This window comes from Corvus moneduloides, chromosome 22 (assembly GCF_009650955.1).
Source record: "Corvus moneduloides isolate bCorMon1 chromosome 22, bCorMon1.pri, whole genome shotgun sequence".
In the NCBI taxonomy this organism is placed as follows: domain Eukaryota; kingdom Metazoa; phylum Chordata; class Aves; order Passeriformes; family Corvidae; genus Corvus; species Corvus moneduloides.
The window spans coordinates 3753000-3774022 of NC_045497.1; the positions used below are offsets into that span (position 1 = coordinate 3753000).

A 21023-nucleotide genomic window follows, 5' to 3' on the forward strand; every position below is an offset into this window, starting at 1 on the left:
GGGGCCAGGTCTCCCTGCTCTCCTTATTCCTCTGGTGCCATTCCACCAATGCCTTTGCCAAGGCAGTGACACTCCAGTCCCCAAAAGGTCTCATTTGCATCTACTCCAAGAGGGACAACACCACAGAAAATTACTGAACCCATGGCAAGGGCTTCTCAATCCTTCCCTCTCTGTACACCTCGGTGATGAGACACAAACCGAGATTTTTAGGGCAAATTAATTCCGTCATTACTGGAATCCAGTTTCCTTCCTGACATGAATGCAAATGGGAAAAGCACACCAAGCTGCATGCCAGGCACGGGTGCTCGAGTTCATTGTCATCAGCAGGGATGACTTTATTAACAAGTGGGAACCCAGGAAGCTGCTCCCACGCTCATTGTGAGTTTGAGAGGCAGCAGCAGCAGCAATTCCAAGGGCCATGGCCGTAATGCCAAGCAGCTGGGACACAAGGCATTTGTATTTCCTACAGGAAAAGTTTTATCAACTTTTCTTAATGACAGTTCTGTAGCTCTTGGGCCACAGATGTGTGCTGCAGGGCAGCAGGCAGCACCATTCAAGCACCAGCTCAGCTCGAGTCCCTGTGCTGGCATCCCCTGAACGTTGGCACATCATTCACCACTCGAGCTGCCTGTGCTGCAGGTACAGCACCAGCTCATTCATAAGCCTCAAGAAATAGCGTTGTGTGAAAATGTAATAAAAATTATTCAGCTAATCTACTTTAATAACCCAACTCCGGGGCCTCTCTGTGCTGCAGACAGTATAATCAGTTCTAAAATATGAGCTGTCATTTCCCATCAGTTCAAGGGAGGCAGAGGAACTCGGCACCTGACTTCATCGGGGCCACTAATTCACCAGCCTCAAGCCTGTGGAGAGTGAGGCAGCATTTCCAGAGCTGGTGGGCTGCTCTTCCCTCCCAGTCCCATTTACAGTCCCTGCCCTGACCCCCAGGATGCTCCAGGGGATGGGGGTGACACAGGGGACCTCCAGCACTCATCTCCACAGGACAAGGATGCTGAGGATTTCCACCTCCCCGAGAAGAAAATGCTGCCACACTCTGACAGTTACGTACAGCAATTTTTATGGTTCAAGGATGAGTAAGAAGTATCAAAAATCCCATAGAACTGCCTTAGTGTGTACAAAACTCTCCGTAGAATATAAAATATACTTTAAAAATATTCCGCAGAATCAAATCTGCAAACTTTTTAAGTTAAAAAAAGATTCAAAGTGCCTAAAATATCGTCACACTTAACAAAAATACAGATCCTGCAGTCACAAAGTGCCGTAACAAACACATCCACTCGTCTCGATTGGGGCGGATGGAGCCGCTCGGCACCACCGGCACTCACAGCAGTGCCCAGGGACCCCAGTGACAGAGAGACCTCCCGGCCTGGCAAGGTGACAGTGAGGGGCTGGGGGTCATGACCACGCTCAGACAGACACGGATACCCCCGAGGCGGTGCTGACGAAGCCGCTGGGCTGGCGCAGGAACCAGCAGCTTTGCAGTGGCAGGCGGGCAGCCTCACTGGTACAGGACCTTCACGCAGAAGGTCTCCTCGTTCTTGTCCTCGTGGTCATTGATGTGAATCAGGATCTCCTCCTCCCCCACGGTCGGGCTCGGGGCGAAGCGCAGGCCAATGGTGTACACCTCCCCTCCGGCCACCTGCGGGAGAGAGGGCCGGAGGAGGTGGCAGCACCTGGCCAGGGCCCTTCAGGTGCCCACTCTCCCCAGGCCAGGGTGGCCCTCGTGCCGGGCACCCACCCAGCATCGCCTGGTCTGGCCAGATGAGGGGCCTGAAGAGGGGGGAGTGTTGGCAGCAGGACGTACCTCGAAAGAGTCCTCCTTGAACTGCAGCAGGTCGGGGCGGTTGGTGCATAAGAAGTAGAGCCGGGGTGAGGGGTAGGGGTTGGTGTAGGTGATGCGCTTGTTGCAGCCTCTCCCACCTCCCGCGGGCAGCGAGATCTCAAAGGCCTGTGGGGCAAGCAGGGGCCGTGGCAAGGCGGCACAGATGGCAAGGTGGGCAGCAGCCACAACGGGCACTCCCCCAAACCCACCACAGAGAATTGCCTCCCACACGCTGCCTTCCCTTCCCTCCCCTCCCACACCTCACATCTGCTCTGCCAGCCAGCAGAAAGAACCCACCCTTGATCAAAAGCAGCAACAATTAATTACGAGTGTGAAGGACAAAGGGCTGGCAGAGCAGTGGAGACTAGCCAGCTCCTTCTCATTCCCAGGGAGAGTTGTGGTGCTCCCTCAGATAACTAGATGGACTTGATGACCCTGAACAGCACCTTCCAACCCCAACTACTCTGTGATTCTCTTAACACCCCACAGCACAAGCAGCATGTGGCAGGACAATGGGTTATCAGTGCAAATGCCAATCTGAACCTTTCCCAGTACCAAGGGGTTCAGGAAAACATTTTTAGAAGGAACACATTAGCCAGGAAAACTAATTTTCTGTCTTTGAGGCAAGGCCTCCGCCAGCACAGCGCTAATCGAAAGCAGCATGCTGCAGCTCTAATTTCACAACCGGGAATACTTCCGAGCTGCCGCTCCTCAGCATGGGGCTGCCTCCAAAACAGCCTAAAAGACATTTTACCAGGGGCTTCAGTGAGATTAGTCAAATATCCCAAGGGCTAAATGTGTGTTTATGGTGGCAAGTGCCAAAAAAACCACAGATGGAAAGAGAGGAAGAAGCAGAAGATGGCCCCAGGTTATTGGCTGAACTGAGACCACTGATCCGGCGCCATCACCACGTTTCTCAGTCGCGAGAGCTGCCGTACCTTGGAGATGAGAGGCTGCCTGCAGGACAGGCAGAGCAGCCAGGAGGACACCAGCTGGTGGGACTCCACATCCACCAGGTTGAGGTAGATGAACTTGCTGCCAGCCCGCCGTGGCCTCACACCGATGTACAGGTCCTGGATGCCATTGGCAGGGAGGAGGAAGGCGCCGTTTGGATCCACCTGTGGAACGACACCTGGAGGTACAGCCACCCACAACAGCTGATCCCAGCCCTGAAAAGTCCAGCTTGGAGCATCAATTAGACCAAAATGCTCTTAAAAGCCTGTACCCCTACTCCACCACTATTGAATCCCGTCCCTCCCATCCCCAGGAATACTCTGGGACTAATTTGTGTCAGGAACGACAAGAGCCACTTGGGAACAGCCAGGGCCTCCCCAGCCCAGGGGTTCCCCCACATAGGCTTTGCCTGGGGAGCCTTTGCCTTTCCCTTACGGGACAGCAATGGAGGTTTTCTCCCTTTTTATTATTCACATTTCCAATTATGGACGAACAAATTCTAAAGAAATTGTGAGTCTTCAGACAGTCTCATTAACGCAGATAATTTGCCCTCCGGGGTTTCGCGCCAATGATCCTACACATGACAGCTCTAATCAAAAGATAATTATCACAAACGCTTTACGGCTCTCAGTTGTTCACAACTCCGAGTGGGTTGCCTTTTGCTTTCTGGAGGGGGTTTCTCTGGGCTGGCCCAGGCCAGCCAGCCCCCAGCCCGCCACAAGGGTTACCTCCAGCTCCTGGGGGTGGGAGGTGAAGGCCTGCACCCTCCGCGGGGCCGCGGTGCCGCGCAGCAGCAGGGAGAGGCGGGTGAGCTGCCCGGCCGTGCAGGCGACGTCCAGGCGCTGCAGCGAGTGCAGGTAGAACTGCCAGATCTGGACAGGCGCTGCCAGCCAGGTGTCCCTGTGCACGGACAGACGGACAGGGCTCGCCACACACCATGGGAGTCAACGTTCCCCACCCTTTTGGGGTCCTGCTACTTACGTATAAATAGCAACAAAGAACTTTTTGATCTGCGGGCTTGGTCCTCCAGCTACTTTGAGGAAGATGTCCTGTGGCTCGCCAGGCCCCTGCATAGACACCAGAGCATTGTCCCAGCAGTTGACCAGCTAATGAGGACCCCAAAAGTGTCTTCCCCTTAATAGGGAAACCACCACCAACTCCCTTATGAAAGCAGATGCTTTCAGCACCTCGTTAAACTACGTTATTAAGTTATTATACAGCTTGGCTGAGCTCCCCCAGTATTTTTAATTACAAAAGAGGATACAAATGACTATCACATTCCAGGTCTGTATCTGTAATCAAATTTTGGCAAATTTTCTGCAAGTTTTCTAACAAGCCCTAACCCAATTACCATACTAACGCATTTCCGCAACAGCAATTAGCAAGTATCCCTCGTCGCCATTTGCATGGACATGCCCAAGCTTATTTTTCCCTTCCATCCCCTCCTGCTGTGGAGCCAGCCCAGGAGAACCTTCTGCTCAGGGAGAGAGCGGGATGGTGCAGGGCTGGGCACGGAGCTGCCCCACTGCCTCAGCATCCTTCAGCAGGGACAGGCTTTGCTGTGCACCCCAAGGACACACCGTCCCACCACACGCTGCCGGCGGCTGCGGATACCCTGAGCAGCAGGAAGGTCTATCCCAGCCCAACAAAAGGCTGCTTTTCCCCAGCATCTGAATCATCTGGTACTTGCTCAAAAGAACAAGCGAGCACAGGCTGCTGCATGATGCGATAAGGGGCAATGCTCAGCCTCCCCCGCCAAAACAATGCAGCTCCTTTTAATTGGGAATAAAAAGCAATTCCAGCTTCATCGCTGCCACTGTGTCAGTGCCACGGGCTGGTACACAGCTCTGTGGTTGCACCCACATCGGCAGCTCTCTGCCAACCAAAATAAACTGCAGGAGAAGGACGCGAAGAACAGCAATGGCGAAGTGTAACATACCAAGGATTTGGTTTCACAAATGATGTCAGGGTCGCTGCAGCGAACAAACATCTCGGGCTGCCCGCCTGGCACCCCCACCGGCGTGCCTGTGGACAGGGACCGAGGAAACCACCTTCAGCTTTTCCTCTGCCTGTGCCTCTCCTCTGCACCCCACACAGCTGCACACAGAACCCCTCCTGCTGGACTGCCAGCAAACCACACGGGTGTGCAGGTGCAGGGAATTTGGGTTGAAGTTAACGGAGAAAGATGGAAGGAGAGCAAGTGAGGAGCCCAGGGCCATGAAGGGGTGAGGAAGCAGCAATGTACTCCCTGAATGCTGCTGTGCCTCCAGAAAGGCTCCATGAACCACAGACGATGACTAACAGGGAAGACCCCAAACCTTGCCAGACATGTCATGGACTCACCAGGGAGGGTGTGCCAGGGAGGCAGCCGAATGGTTTTCTTCAGGAAAGTGAGCTCTGGGTGGTAGAAGCGGAAGGTCTGGTCCACCACATGGGGCTGCGGCTCCACCTTCACCCGCAGGAGCGCAATGGGCTTCCCCCCGCTCACCTGGAAGGAGACCTGTCCCGGGGGCCAGCAGGAGAGGGATGGAGTTTTCCAGTGATTCTGCTCCTCCCATGCAGCCCCTCAAGCACTGTTTCACCTGGTTCCCTAACCTGGATGAGCTTTGTCTGCTTGGCCCCGCTCTTCCCAAGGGAGTGAGTGTCTGCATTGGCACCAGTGCCCAGCCCAGCTGGCCCCTGCAGGATGCAAGAGTGAGTTCCCTGAGGGTGCAGCATCGCTGCAGCTGCGTGGTGCTCCCCATGGCTGTACCAGCCTGCTCTGCATCGGCAAACACAGCCGAGGGGAACACTTCCTACCAGGAACAGCTCAAAACGGGCCCGTGCCTACCTGTGCCGCAACCACGGCGGGATCTGCAGAGAAGGTCTGGTATTTGAAGGGGATGCGGACAGTCTCACTGGGGCGCAGGTAGACCTGAGGCTTGAGGTCATCACGGAGATGGAACATATCCTCCTCCACTGGTGTAACACTCTTGGTCAGCTCTTTGAAGTGGCGCCACTCCCTCGGGTCCAGTATGACACTGGGGCAGTGAGCAGCAGAGGTGCTGGTGACGACTGGGTGGGAACTGATGCCACCCTGGCATCTCCCCAGGCACACACAGGAGCCCCCACCTGAGCTCAGGGTGGTCAACCTCAATGGTCACGGTGTGCTGGACGCTGTATGGGTTCTTCAGGGCGAACTCAAAGAACTCAGCTGTCCCCAGCACGGCGTGGACAGTGCGGGTGGCTGTGATGGCCTGGCTGAGCATCTGGTAGATGCTCTCTCCCTTGATGTGATCCCGGTAGGCATTGATGACCTGCAAGTCCCAGGTACGCTGCTTCGGCCAGCCCTGCCAGGAGAGAAGGAACCATAAGCCCGGAGCCACCACAGGGGCTCCAGCCCGCGCCCTCCTGCCACCAGCACCCTCGTGCAGCCACACCAGCACCATGTGCTGCAGCCAGTGGGTGGACACGGCCTCACTGAGGGTGGCCAGGGTGTCCAGGCTCACTTCTGGCTGGCGACTGCGCAGTGCGGCCTCCAGCTCATTGTCCACATCCACCAGCCTCCGTGCCCACGCCGTCCTCCCACCTGTGGGGAGAGAGCACCGTGGCACCAAGGAAGGACCCCAAGATACTGCAGTCCCCAAGGCCCCCACAAAGCTGCAGGGATGGGAAGGGGAGCAGCAGAGGGGGCAGCTGATGCACAGGTGACACTGCAGCAGCAGAGACCCTGCCCACCTCAACCCATGGGGGACAGGCCAAGCCCCAGCAGGACTCACCACCAGCAGTGTTCGGGGAGCGCCAGCTGCCACGTGGGGTGGTGACAGTGCTGTCTGGTGCAGTGACAATATGAGTTTGGGATGGCAACTGCCCTGGGGTCTCCTCACACGGGTGACCTGCCACGAGCAGAGACAGGAGTGGAAACCATCCGTTTTCATTGTTATAAAATCTACTGCCAATTTTTACCTCCCTGCAGCTCTGTTCAGCCAATTTACACAAGCAGGAGGGAATATCTGGAAGCCAGTGATGCCCTAAGAGCCTCATGTTCTCGCCAGGGCCTGTTCTATCACACAGCCACCTGCCCAGTGATGGAGCAGCACGGACAGCACACACCATCCTGAGCCCCTCAGTGGCTCCTGCTTCCATTTCTGTGTTCTGCCTCCCACAGCATGGCCACATGCTGCTGCATCTCCCCACTCCCACAAAGGCTGTGCCAAGTGCAGCCACACAAGGCTCTAAACCCACCGGCTATTTGCCCAGCCTACACATCCCATCCCCATCCTTCAGGAAAGGGCACCAAGCTTTGCCATCCTATTTCTAAAAATATTTTGAAATTTAAAAAAAAAAGAGGATGGGAAAAACACCAAAGGGCAGCTGCTGTCCTGGCACAGCAGCTCTACTTCTTCCCTTGGTCCTTCTTCTTTGTCAGGGTGTGAGTTAAACCACTCCCTGGGTTGTGGATCTCAGATTCTCTTTCCCAGGAGCTTATCGGCCCTTTGCAGGCAAAGTATGGAAATGACGATTGAAGATATCCTATATGGAGCTAATCTCTCCTCTGAAGATAAGATTTTAAAACCTGGAGTCACTGCACATTTATAGGACACAGAATTAAATACATAAAATAAAAGCAGCCAGCAGGTTCTGGGAAGGATGACATCCCCATCAGCCTGGGTCTCACTCAGGTACAGCCCTGCACATGCTGCGTGCCCCACCCAAGCCTTTGGGTCGCATGAGCAGTGGGTTCTCACCAACATTGGCCAGGCAGAGGTGGAGGCGGCCCCTCACAGCCACACGGACACCGAGGGGCCGCAGGGCACCGTGCCGCAGAGCCTCGCGGCCCATCACCGTCCCATCCGGCTCGTACTCAGTCGTGGCCACCTCCAGCTCATGGTAGGTCCTGACAGCCCTCTGGCCCTGGCGCAGCAGGGGCTGGGGAAAAGGCAAGGACAGAAAAGGTGCAACGAGTTACTAGGGAGTCTGGTCTGGAAGGGTCAAGGGGTCTGGGTACGAATGACACTGGATGTCCTGGCTCTGCAGGGCTTAGTGCTAAAATACTGCCAGAGTTCCAGGGAAGGGCAAGGAAAGTTAATGCTTTGTCATCACTTTGGAGGAAAAGATAACAAATCCTGTGATTAAGGGCTTGTCAAGCTGACACCAGACTTGGCTACACAGAGGGGCTGACAGCATCTCCATTACTGAAGACACAAGGACAACGCAACAGCATCTCAACAGAGGACCAAAGGGAGAGCTGGGCTCCTCCCAAGCACTCCACACAGGCAGGGGGGTCCTTCAGCACGCCCAGCCATGGGAAAAGACCTTCAACCTAACCAATACCTCCAGTTTAACAGCAGCAGACCCAACATGGAGCAGGGAGTCTCCATCCCAGACATCAATCTGGAGGCTGTGCTCGGCCAGGTACCGCAGGAACCAGCGCTGCTCCCCGGGCCGCAGGAAAGCCGGATCCACCATGTACTTCAGCTGCAAGCCCGGTGGTCCTGCAAGACACCACACTGTCACAGACATGGCATTTGGCGTGGTGGGCAGCCTCAACGTGCACCTCACACAACTGACACTCAGTGCTTTACTTCAAACATTTGACATTTTGAATGTTTTTCATGATGTGCAAACCAGCAGAGGTTTGCTATTAACAGACACCAGCCCATCCCTCAGGCTAGAGGCAAGCCTAACCGACTCAACAGAATAGGAGCAGCCACACACAGATGCTAAAAGCAGAGCTTACTGGTGCTGAGGGTCCCGTCCTCGTTGACCCGGACAAGGAGCTGCGCCAGCACAGCCAGCCCGGTTGCCGGCCCCCTGTCCGTGCTGACCAGCTGCAGCCGGGGCGTGGTGACCGGTGGGAAACGGTAGAACTGGAAGGTGAGGAAGACAGTCCTCGGCCACGGCCCCTCTGTGCTACCCTGGGCATCCCTTGAGGAGAGAAAGGGGTTTGAGTTACTTGTGGCACAGCACTGCCACTCTATCACGAGCTCCTCGTGCATTTGGCACATGCCAAGAAGCGGAAGAACAAGAGAAGATTGGCAGCACCACAAGTATTTGGACTTTTCTGAAGACAGCGGCCATACGGTTTGCCTTAACTTTCCAAAAAGCTTTGTAATTCCAGCTGTCTCCTGCCATATGCTGTGATGGAGGCGCCCAGCAAAGGCAGTGTGTTACCTTCCCACAGCACACTGCCAGCCATGGAAAAAACAGAAGCGGGGCCTTATCCAGCCAAAGCCACTCCCTGGGTGCCAACTTTCCCAACTCCATTTGCATTTCTGGAGAAACCCTGCATTAATGAGCTCTGACATCACATTGTGGCTCATGGATCCAACTAAAAAAAACTGAATTATGACTTAAAAGTGCCCGGGAAGGACAAAAGCATCATCACAAAAACCCTCTAGGGCCTTGCCTCCATGGCAGGTGCTAGAAGAGGCACCTCTGCAAGGACAGCGAAGTGGGTTGGGGGAATCTGGGGAAAGGACTCTGCCCAGGAGGCCTTTGGGATCTGCCCACACAAGACCCCAAGCTGCCATCCCACCTGCCAAACGCCAGGAACTGCAGGACTATTTCATTGCCTTGTAGAGGGTCAGCTTCCTCCAGCCGCAGGTTGAAACTGCCCAGCTCCACTGGCTCCGAGATTTCCACTGGCTCCTGGTTATAGTCCAGGATGTCCGGAAAGCCGGCGGCGTGCAGGCGCGCCAGCGAGGCGCGAGACAGGGACACACGGGAACTGATGGAGGAATAGCAGTGAGCTCCACAGAAGGGGCCACGGGAACCCTGGCAGGCCGGGTGATGGGGCCACAGGAACCTGGGGAGGGGCAGCCGAGCATCACCTGCATGCCTGCAGCCCCACAGCAGCCATGGGCAGCTGCAGCGGGGTGAAGGGCAGCGCCCGCAGCTGGTCACTGGCACAGGGCTCCGCATCCGGTGAGCCAAGGTCGGCCTCCAGGTGGGTGATGCCCGCATCCTGCTGCAGGGTCTGGCCTGTGCCCCGTGGCGAGGCCACGAGCTGTGACACTGAGAGCTGGTGGGAGAGTGGTGAGTGTGAGCACCCGCAGCCCCCTGAGGCAGTCTCTGTGGCAAGGTCGGCCAGCAGCCCCTCTTTGCTAAAGGAGCTCGGCCACTGCGTGCCCCAGTGCTGTCATTCCACCAGGAAGTGGCACAGCTTGGCCACACAAGGGTTTGCACCTCTGCTGCCATTTCCCTGCTGCTCGCTCCCTTGGCAAGAGGAGGCATGAGCACATGCAGCAGGAAGATCAAACTGTTTAATGTGGCCTTATGAGGCATTTCATTTCATCAAAAATATTTGTGTGCATTGATTCCTGCATCAAGATATAAAACAGCATAAAGAGGGCTCTCAGTATTCATAGCCCTCCTTAAATCCTGGGAGCTCTGCATGAACAAACTGTGTGTCACTGTCAGCACATACCGGGGATGACAGCACCCAGCAAATCTGGACTGTCAAAAACCAGAGCTGCCCTCACTCCTGGGGTGTGAAAAGAGCACAGGGAACCTCACTCAGCACATCACAGGCAGGAGCTGTTTTGCTGCCTGGAGGAGGTGGATTTGAGGACACTTGGTGCCTCTTGGCCACAGCAGAAAGGAAAACAGGCAGAGGATGGGTCCAGAAGCACATCCTACATATGGGCCATCCCCTGGGGAATGCCCACCACCCACCCCCACTGGTGCATGTGGCACTTACCCCTGGTCCCCGGGGGGAGACTGGCACTTGCCGTGGGGTTGGCACTCCTGTGGAGAGGGATAGGAGAGATGCTGTAGAGGAGCCATCACCCCCAGGCCCCATAACTGCAGCTGCACCCACCACCACCAAACCTGCCCTCTCCTCCCACCAGCCCTTTTCAATTCTAGGGGTGAAGGCAGCACAGCGAAGCAGCTTACCCAAGCTTACCCAAGCAGCATTTCACTTTACTTATTTCCCAGTATGACTGCTGCTTGGGGGTTAACACAGCACGTCTCCAGATCCATCCGTTATTTTGCCGGGAATCAGGCTAACTCTGCCACAAACAGCAGCTCCCCCATCCCCTGACAGCGCCGCGGTGCCCCACGGCCACATGGTGCTGCCTAAGTGGGATGCTTAATGAGACGTGAAAGTTTTAGGATCCTTAAGGTTTTCATTGCTTCTCTGTTATTTTTTGTCACTCCCTTCATCTGCTCGAGCATTTGTGCCCCGAAACGGTGGGAGCTTTATCCTGTTTATATTTGGCTGCTCCCTGCGCCGGCACAGCTGAGCTCACTGCGCCGTGGAGCCGCGGGTCCTTCGCGGCAGAGCAGGGGCACAGATGTTCCATCTCTGCATCCACGTGATGCTGAGACCTTAATTTGCTTTCCCCACCACGTATATCCCAGCTATTCCGTGCTGGCTGCTGTGTGAAGGAAACCACCCCGTCTCCCTCGTGCCTGAAATACTGTTTCCTTCCAGTTAGGATGGCTTTGGCTGGCGTTAAGAAGAGGATGGACAGATACAGCAGCAGTACCAGCATCTGAGCTGACAGAAGAAGCTCTCAGCCTCCCCTGGGCCAGACAGCAGCACGTTTCTCAACAGAGCTCTACAAAAAGTTAACCCAATAGTCCCTTCAGCACCTTGGGATACAGGCTGGAGGGGCACAGCTCTGGGACCACCGCTGCACTTTGCAAGCTCTCCCTGGTGCCGTAAGCCCCCAGGAGCCGGGAAAATGCCATGGAGTTTGTCCCTGAAAATCACCTTGATGGGGATCTCCCCTCACTAGGGACACAGCCCACAGCCCAGCACACTCCCCCAAGCTGAAGCACACCAGACCAGCACCAGGATGGAAACTCAGCGTCAGCATTTGCTTCCCTCTCCCTTCACCACAACTCCATCAGCATCCCAGCCACCTACAGCTGAAAGGCACTAGGAAAAACTTTTCAGGCAGCACCAGGAAGGTATCTGCATGATGCAGCCTGTGCTGCAGGGAGATGAACCCCACATACCCCAATATCACCAGACTCCTTCATCCTTCCCTAAAGCTCTCTTCTCCAAGGCCCCTCCCAGCAGCAGTGCTGGCTCCTCACTGGCAGAAACACAGGATTTGTCACAGCAAAGCCATGGTGCCACTGCCATCGTGTGGAAGACACCACAGCACTGAAGCCGGCATGGAACAGCAACCCACTGGTAGACCATGGACTGGCTCATCAGAGAGCCGGGGAGATGTGACACACACTGAAACACTGCCTGCTGCCTGGAGCATCACCCTGAGACACAGCTGGGACCCCAGCAGGAGCAGCACTGCAAAGAAAGGGGAGTTTGCTTCCCACCAATCCCAAAAGGGGGATGAGAGAGAAACCAGCCAGAGAGGATTTTCAGGAGCACGGTGCATGGACACAACTTTGTGCCCAAACCCAAGCCCACAGCATTTTTCCTTCCATCTCCAACAGACCAGAGGGGTGCTGGAATCCTGACCACACAGCTCCAAACTGCAGACAGATGCATCGGTGTACACACACACAGATGCTGCCTGCTCTTCCCTGGCCAGGCACCAGCACGTCCTGCACACATCAATCCAACCCACACTGCTGTCAGGCTCCCTCAGCAGTGGCACAACCAGATTATTTTTCCTCAGCTTATGACTGACATCTCTCTTGCCCCCGTGTCTGGAGAGACTCTGAATCCAGAGAGAGGAGCAGCAGTACCTGCAGTGAGAATGTGCTGCTGGTGTGGCCACTGCGCCCGGTGACCTGGAATGGGAGCGGGCTGGGGCAGTGCTGGCAGTCCCTGGGGATTTTGCACATGGCTCAGCAATACTACCACATGGGAACTTAACAAGTTAAAAGGAGCTGAATTCAACTTGACAAAAACTTGCTTCACTCCAGTAATTCATAACTAGCTCGCTGAAACTCACTGAAAGTCTTGTTTTCTCTCCCAAGCAGACACCAGTGCCACACTCTATATTTTAAATGTCAGCGATCTGGAAAACACTCACTCAGCGATGGCGTAGGAGGCTGCTTCGACTCGTCCCTGTCTTTACATAGGATCTCCGCAGCAGTTACAAGATGTTCTTCCGAAACAGTGGAAACATGGAATTGGACAGTCCCAGACTCCACGTGCTTCCCCTGAAATCGGCAACAAAAATGCTTTCAGACAGTGTGTTACACGCAGCCTCCCTCGTGCCTCCGACAGCGGCTCCCTCGCCCTGACGCAGAGGCAGAGCTGCCAGGGGCCAGCACACCCTTACCTGCCGGGAGCTCCTGCTGCTCAGCGGGGTCTGGTAGACCAAGGCTCGGCAGGGGCCACGGCGGGCACCACCATGCAGGGGCAGGACCACCTCGGTGTCACCGGTGCCCGGGACAGGGCTCCAGACAGCCCAGCGCACCGAGCGCATGTCGGCCGCCTCACCGCGGGCACTGCCAGACAGGGCCTGGGGATGGGGGAGCACAGTGAGCACCAAGCAGCCCCACCTCGCTACCAGACAGGCACTGGCTCTCATCCCCCACCATGCCTCCTCACACCTGCCTCTGGCATCACAGAAGCCACTGCTCTTCATCCTGTTCTGGAGACATTTCACTTTCCAGGACCTTATGCATCTGCAACCCCTCCCTCAAGCAGCTGCACGAAGGGATATGCATTGGACCCCCATCCCTGGCAGAGGGGAAAGGTTTCCACTTACCCAGCACATCCACAGCCTCCCTCACACCGAAGGAGAGGCACAGAAACAAGAGAGGGCTCTGCCAGCACCCACCATCCCCCTCACAGCTAATTACGGCACCGAGGACAAGGACAAGGTGATCAGCTTTGCAAGCAGCTTTGGGATTAACCACTCTGGCCCAGGGCTGCACCACAGGAACTGGCTCCACCACTGCACCAGCCAGCACACCCCACACAGCCATCTGCCTCTGGAACCCCAAATCTCTGTGGGACCTTGGGCTTTAGCTTTCCAACAGAGCTGGACCCAACAACAACTTCCAACAGCTTAGATCAGTGTCTCCTTCCTTCTCAGTACAAATCTCTCTGGTCTGCCACACATCCTGCTTTATAAATGCCCATTTCCCCTACTTTGACTCTGGACAGCTTAACAAGAGGCGTTTGCTACATTTTCAATGAACATCTTAGTGGGACGATTAAAGCCTCCTAACAAATGCTTGGCCATCGATTCAGCCAGCCAAGAGCTGATGGCTCCAACAGCACAAGGTCTCTGGAGGGGATACGCAGTACTCATTGAGCTGGGTTTAACTTGCAGAAAGGTTAAACTAAGATGTGAGTAAACGAATCAGTAAGTAGGTGAGAGTGTATTGACTGCAGAGACCACCCTCAGAGATTTCTCCCACCTTTACAGTTTGAGAACGTCAGGCCGAAGCACTCAGAAAAACCTCAGCATTCAGGGCAAAAACAAAAAAAAGAAGCAGGAGGGGTTAACCTCTTTTCAGCATAAATGCCAAATTCTAAAGAAAAGCCTTTTTTATATTAGAAAAAAAGCTGAAAGTTTCCAAATTAGCTTGCCAGAACACTATGGGAATGCTGCAGGCTACATTCCTCCATCTACATATAAACAGTGGAGAAATGCAACCACATGTAATTAAAATAATTCACCGAGCCCGTATGCAGGTGGTTTTGTGCAGTGCTGTGGAAGGCACCCGCACACTTTGCAGGGCCCTGCATTACAGCACAGCCATGCAACAAGGCGCTACTGCGACTTGGAGGAGCAGGATGGTGAAACAGGGGCAGAGGAAGGAGTTCCTCAGCAGGACTCACTCCTCCAGCACGGATCCCTGCTTTTCCATACGCACAGAGACAAGGAGCAGGCACTCTCAGCCCTACCTTCCCACCGGCTCTCCCCATGCTGCAGAAGACATATTCCAGCTGGAAGCAGACCCCAAATGCCGGGTGAGGGACCATTTCACTCAGCTGGATGCGGCTCCTCAGCGCTAGGGCTTGACCTGCATCCCTGTGCAGGATGGAGAAGCGGCTGTGGCAGGCATCTGAGGCAGGAGGGAAGCGGCACCGGCAGCAGAGGGGCTCCCCCTACCTGGCTCCAGAGCTGGGCACCCCCCGGCTGCCACCCGGTGACAATTCCGCCTCTGGCACCAGCACCGTGACCTGTGGTGCCCGGACAAAGCGCAGGCCATTGTGGACGCCAACGTGCAGCCGCCGCTCCCGAACCACCACCTCTTCACCGTCCGGCGTGGTGTTAGCCTGAGACAGGAATGTTTTCCACCTTGGGCAGCGAGGTGGCACGGGGTGGCACAGCGTCACTCCCCGTGCTGACCACAGTGAGAAGAATTAAGGTAACCCTTCAGAAACTCAAAAAGCAGGACCCATTCCCCCAGCAGTTGATAGATATTAAAATCTTTTGTCTTTATGGCAGAGTTGGTCCATATCTGGCAAGAAAGGACCTGGCCAGTGGCTGCCACTCCAAAGAGATGGGCTCAATACCCACTGCATCTCATTTCTGCATTCCCCACAGCAAAGCAAACCCAAATTCTGCTTATGAGTGTCTGGATGTTCAAAACAAAGCCCACGCAGAGCACCCACGTGCTAATCCAATAGGGACGCAAATTAAAGGCTTCCACAGCAAAAAAAAATTGGAGACTCCAAGGGAATCAAATGCATGAACATCATTTATCTGACACTTTTCACCCCACCCACAAAGGAGACACTAGAATTACTGCTCTACACTGTGCCTTCCCCTGCCCCAAGCACATTGGCAGTACCTAGAATCATGGACTCACAGAATGGTTGGGGTTGGAAGGGACCTTGAGCTTTTTCTTGTTCCACACCCTACCATGGGCAGGGATACCTTCCACTATCCCAGGTTGCTTCAAGCCCCATCCAACCTGGGCTTGGACACTTGGACACAGGGATGGGGCAACCACAGCTTGTCTGGGCACCCTGAGCCAGGGCTGCACCCTCACAGCACTCCACTTACCTGAAGTAAGCGATCGCTGTTCAGTAAATCCAGCAGTTCCTCCTCAAACTCCTCCAGGGAAGGGTACAACCGGATGAAAAGCCGCTCCAGATAGCAGGTGACCGTCTTCATCAGCCGGGGCTTCTGCAAGCAGTCGCCTGAACAACAAGGGGGTGGCCACAGGTTTCCCAAGCCACCACTGCTGGGGTGCCCTGCAGTGTCAGCAGTGGCTCTGCCCACTCAGCTTCTGAGCACGGGCCTGAACACCTACAGGGACTCAGCTGCTTTCGAAACTTGCTCAGCTTCAGTACCAACAGTTACAACCCCAAAGCCATCAGCAGTAGGTTTTCCAGGCAGGAAGGTGAAGAATAATTCAGCTGCAGAACTCTGAAGAATTTTTTACCTTCTGAATCTTCAGCTCACGTATTTTAATTGCAGAAGCTCGAAGGGCAATGTGCCATAGGGAGAGATTAACAAAGGCCAAGTGGGCAAGAGCTCATCCCCCCAAACCTTCGATGATGCACCCACCTCCGAGGAGTTTAAACAAGCTGCAAAAGCTGTTTCCAAGACTCTGCTGAACGACTGCAATTAAACCATTACTTATGCCTAGCAGCTTCCCAGGAGCAAATCAATTAACGGACAGGGAACTGACTGAGCCATTTGATGGATTCCAGACTGAGCTCTGAGCATGAGGGCTGCGGCCCCACACAGAGGAGATGCTCTTGACAAGGGGAGACACTGCAGGGAAACCACTGTGCTCCCAGAAATCCCATCCCAGTGCCCTGCCTGCCCTGCCCACAGCCTCCCAGGGACCCGCTGCCTTAAAGCAGGAGCAGCACAGGCAGAGGGAAAGGGAAGGAGCCCTTACCTGTGTCTCCACGTGCCGGCAGCAAGCCAGGAACAGTCTGCAGCCCAGATATCAGCAGGTTTTCAGGCAGGAGGTGAAATATCGCTTCCAGGGGCTGGTGGGACTTCAGGGCATACTGCAGGTGGCTCTTCTCCATCACTGTCATGTATTTGTTCTCTAAAGAAAAGAAAACATCCCAAAATGACCAAAACTGGGGAGACAGCTTCACAGTCCCAATGTTGAATGAATCATTATCTGTGAAGACACGTGCTAGGAGCAAAGGAAAACCTGAGTGTGCCCAGCCAGGCCATTCCCAGCTGGCAGTAAGGCACGTCCACTGAGCAATACCAGGACACGGACCACGTCCCACATGAAGCAGACACTCACAACACACATTTGGGTAAGAGAAGCCACCAAGAAGGGACCGAGATGCCATAACTGGCTGCTGCTTACTTTCCACAGGGTCCTGGAAGCGTGGGTGCAGTAGGGCACGCGGCGTCCCATGGTACAGCTTCAGCCTGAAAGCAAAGAGCACATGTGCAGCGGCCAGTAAATCCACCCTGAAGCACTTCTCCATCTTCCACTACATCTCCATCTTCCACAAAGTCCCTGCTCAGCAGCAAAACCCACCCAACCCATTCTGGAAAAGCCGTGTCCTTTAGGGAAGGGACAGGAATCCCTTCCAAACCCATCATTGCTTCCCCAGAGTGAAGAATTCCAAGCTTCTAAATGCCAGCTCTGTTTCTGCAGCCCCAGGACCACCCTTTCTCCCCCCAAAGGAGCTGTGCACGTTGCCACCTCAATTCCTAGTGTGACATGTCACACAGCAGCAGGAGAACCTACGCTCTGTCCTCAGTGGCCGGGTCTGTCACCTCTGATCCACCGTGGAAGAGGGGGATGATTCCAAACCCACAGGAAAGATGCTGAGAGCCCCCATCCCCTTTCCCACCCATCACTACCACTTCCACGACAGCAGCGATGCCAGGGTGGTTCAAGGAGGTGTGGAAATAAACAACCTGGAATGGAAAGGAGAGAGATGGGCTATTTCAGAGCTGACATGGGCAGCCACAGGCAGAGCAGTGCCTGTTGTGCTGGGACAGTCAGTGGCACAACCAGAACATCCATTAAAACTTCCAGACAGAAGCTAATGGCAAATGACTTCCGGCACTGCTATGAAATCTCAGCCCTTAAATCTCAAACATCATCTCTTTTTTTTCTAACTTTTTTTTTGTTGCCAACACCTGTTTTCCAGGGTAACTAGCAGGCTGCAGACCCCGAATGAGCAGGGCTTTGATGCACCCCAGACCTACAGTATTAGAGCAGGAAAAATTAGCTGGAAACCACCCTGCAGCAGGGAGGGACATGGGAGTAGCCTGGACCTAAGGGCAGGAGGGGATGGGACACAGGTCACCTCCCCAGGACAGAATTTAAAGCTAGGTTAACCTTTCTATTAAAAACTCATTATCTCAGTGTTCCAGGGAAAACGTTTACTGCAATATGGGCTGTCAGGAAGGAATAACAGAGAGAGACATTCCTGCATCAACCCCGGGACATAAATCGTTATTCCATTAGCCTTTATTGCAAGGTGCTGGATTAACGACCTGATCACTGTGCCTGCAGAGCAAGGCTCACCCTGCAAAGGCACAGGGAGCCCTTACAGGGGATCCCCTGTGCCACTGAGCTCAAGGGCCCCTCCTGAATGCACACAGCAGTTTCTGTCACTGCATTCCTCTCCCCTAGACCCTGAGGACAAAACCCACCACACACGCAGACTCTGATCCCTGTCCCCACGCCTTCCTGCTCTGGTGAGGCCGGCGAGCACACACAGGCAGAGGAGCAAGGACGTTCCTCCTTCCCTCACCTGTCACAAATCAATTCCGGCTCCACCTGAACTGTTCACAACAATGAGCTGCTGACTACTGCACAGTTAGAAGATCCCACCTCGCACGCAGACCACCCCTCCTCTGCCAGACCCCAAGCCCTTCGGCTGCAGGGACAGGCAACGCAATTCAGCCACCACAGAGAGGCTGCAACACAGTCCCCCAACACCCCAAAACTCCTGCCAACTGCTCCCAACCGCATGGCAAACACCCAGGAAGCCTGCAGACATTGGGAATGTATTTGGAAAGGCAGCTCTTCCCAGCACTCAGCTCTCTCTGCAGCACTCTCTGCCCTAGTTTTAATCCATCCGTCTTCAAAACAAGCCAGGGTGGCACGGTACTGAAACACTCAGGAGAGAGACGCACGCATCAACGCCCCTCAATGTCACTGTCAATGTAAAGGAAGGAAAAGCACAGGGCCAAGCTGTGCTCCACTTCACCTGCAGCCCTGAGGAGGTGGAAACAGGAGCTATGAATTGGAAAACATGGATCATGCTACCGGGCAGCAGGATCTCCCCTTTAAGGGACACCCTGGTTTGCCGGTATCAGCAGCGGATGGAAGCATGGCCTCGGGAGAGTTTAGTCCCCAGATAAGGGGAGAGAAGCGCCGTGCAGGAGGGTGGGCAGCTGCTCCTTCCCTTCCTTCCCACTTGTGGGGAAACACTGCTCTCTGCCGCCAGCTCTGAACACAGCAGGTGGCACACGGTGGCACATCGCTGCTCCCGCGGTGGCACCAGCCTCAGAGGAAACCCAGCAGCCCAGTTTCCTCAATAAAACGTACAGAAAGCTTAATAAATGGGCAGTGTCTGGGATGCACTCTGGGCAAAAGGTCAGGAAGCGCTGGGAGGGAAAAGGGTTTGGTGCTGTGTTTCCCCAGACCTCGGCAGCCCCTACCTCATTGAATGCCGCCCTGGCCGAGCGCGGTGGGGCAGCGCCGGCAGCTCGCCAGCTGCTCCTCCACGTCCTCCCAAAGAAGTGGTGGTAGGTGGCATCGAAAAGGGAGAGGCGCAGCTGGTACTCCACTCCCTGCAAGGCACAACACACCAGCTTTGGGGATGCTCAGGGACAGGCCAGCTCTGTGTCCCCAAAGCTCAGAACACACTTTGGTAAGAGATATAATTCCCGTTTTCTAAGGGATGCCCAAATCAGGCACATGGCCACAGACAGCTTCGTGCATTGCTGCAGAACCTGCCTCCAAGCCAGAGGCTGACGGAGCAAAGGAGAAGTGGGAAAACTGAACATTAAGCATAAAATAAAGAGGCAGCTGATGTTAAAGTGCTTTCCAGAAATTTTAATTCAAATACACTTACCTAAACTAACAAAAACCTAAATGAAAAATTAATTAAATGCTAAGTCAGATTTGCAGGTAATAAGGCATGGGATTGAAACACAGCTTTGTGCTTCCAGGAGATTTCCAGTTAGTTCCCCCCAAAACCACCTTGTTTTAAAAGACACTGCTGGGAGCTCACGCCCACACACACAGACAGGAATGCTGAAAAGGGGCTTAGAAAAACGATGGAGAGTGACTTTGTACATCCACAGAAAGTGACAGAATAAGGAGGAGGGGGGCTAAACTCAAAGAGGAGCAATTTTGGTTTGATCTTAGGGAGAAAATCTTCCCTGTGAGGTTGGTGAGGCACTGGCACAGGCCACCCAGAGAAGCTGTGGCTGCTCCATCTCTGGAAGTGTTCAAAGCCAGCAGGTTGCAAAAGGCAACCTGATCTAGTGGAAGGTAGCCCTGCCCATGGCAGGGGAGTGGAAGGAGATAATCTGTAAGGTCCCTTCCAACCCAAACTATTTCATGATTCTATGAATAGTGAGACTCAGCAGAAACAACGGGCGCAGCAAGACACTTGCGGGGTCCCCTCGCGGAGCCGATCTCCCCTACCTGGGAGAGGGCAGCGCCGTGCAGGTACTTGAGGACGCAGCGGAAGGCGGTGGAGCGGGGCGGGGGACGGGCCCGGCCCCGCTGCGGGTGCGGCGGCAGCGCCAGGTGCTGCCGGAACACCCGGTCCCACTCGCCCATCGCCTCCCGGGGGTCGCCGCTGCCTCCCGGCGCCAGCTACGGCGGGCGCGGGGCTGGAGCACCAGGGGACACGCAGCCTGCGGGAGGGAACACAGCCACACGGACCGCGCACGGTCAGCACACACAGCCGCACGCACCGACCGAACGTGGGTGGGGACGGCCGCTGCCCACGCCCGCCCCGCCCCGCCCCGCACCCGGCTGGGTATGCACACGGGTACCGCCAGGGCAGCGCCGGCCCGCGGCCGCCCGCCCACGCCCCCACGGGATCCCCGTGCGTGGGAGCGGGACCGGCACCGGCCCCGTCCGGCAGCGCCCGCACCCCCCCACTCACTCACCGCGCCCCGACGCCATCTTCTCGGGCCCGACCAACCGCGCGCCGGCCCGAGGGGGGGACGGATGCACCGCCGCCGCTCACCGCCCCGCCGCCCTCCTCCCGCGCCCCATCAGCGGCGGGAAGTGGAGACAGTCCGCGGCGAGGCGATCCCGAAGCGATTCCGCCCCAGCGCGGGATGCGGCAGCAGGACAGAAGCGGCGGCAGCAGCGGCAGCCTCCCCTCTCCAGCGCGGGTGGTCGCGCCCGGCTCAGCATCGGGTTACTAGGGCGATGGTGCCGCACC

General features: G+C 55.5%; 1 protein-coding gene across 1 annotated transcript; it reads right to left on the reverse strand.

Moving 5' to 3' along the window:
- Window positions 1-302: 302 nt before the first annotated feature.
- Window positions 303-20971, reverse strand: NPHP4 (nephrocystin 4). The gene is made up of 29 exons (XM_032131780.1): window positions 20743-20971; window positions 20270-20484; window positions 19276-19407; window positions 17345-17517; window positions 16955-17019; window positions 16523-16678; window positions 15676-15812; window positions 14776-14942; window positions 14568-14694; window positions 12988-13170; window positions 12736-12865; window positions 10479-10525; window positions 9610-9800; window positions 9315-9506; window positions 8517-8704; window positions 8111-8271; window positions 7525-7705; window positions 6556-6672; window positions 6286-6365; window positions 5909-6126; window positions 5628-5817; window positions 5393-5476; window positions 5141-5297; window positions 4737-4822; window positions 3779-3864; window positions 3526-3697; window positions 2782-2961; window positions 1826-1969; window positions 303-1660 (listed from the first exon to the last, which is right to left on the reverse strand). The coding sequence occupies exons 2-29, from the start codon at window positions 20405-20407 to the stop codon at window positions 1520-1522; spliced, it is 4023 nt and encodes a 1340-aa protein (XP_031987671.1). The 5' UTR covers window positions 20408-20484; window positions 20743-20971; the 3' UTR covers window positions 303-1519.
- Between the last annotated feature and the right edge of the window lie 52 nt (window positions 20972-21023).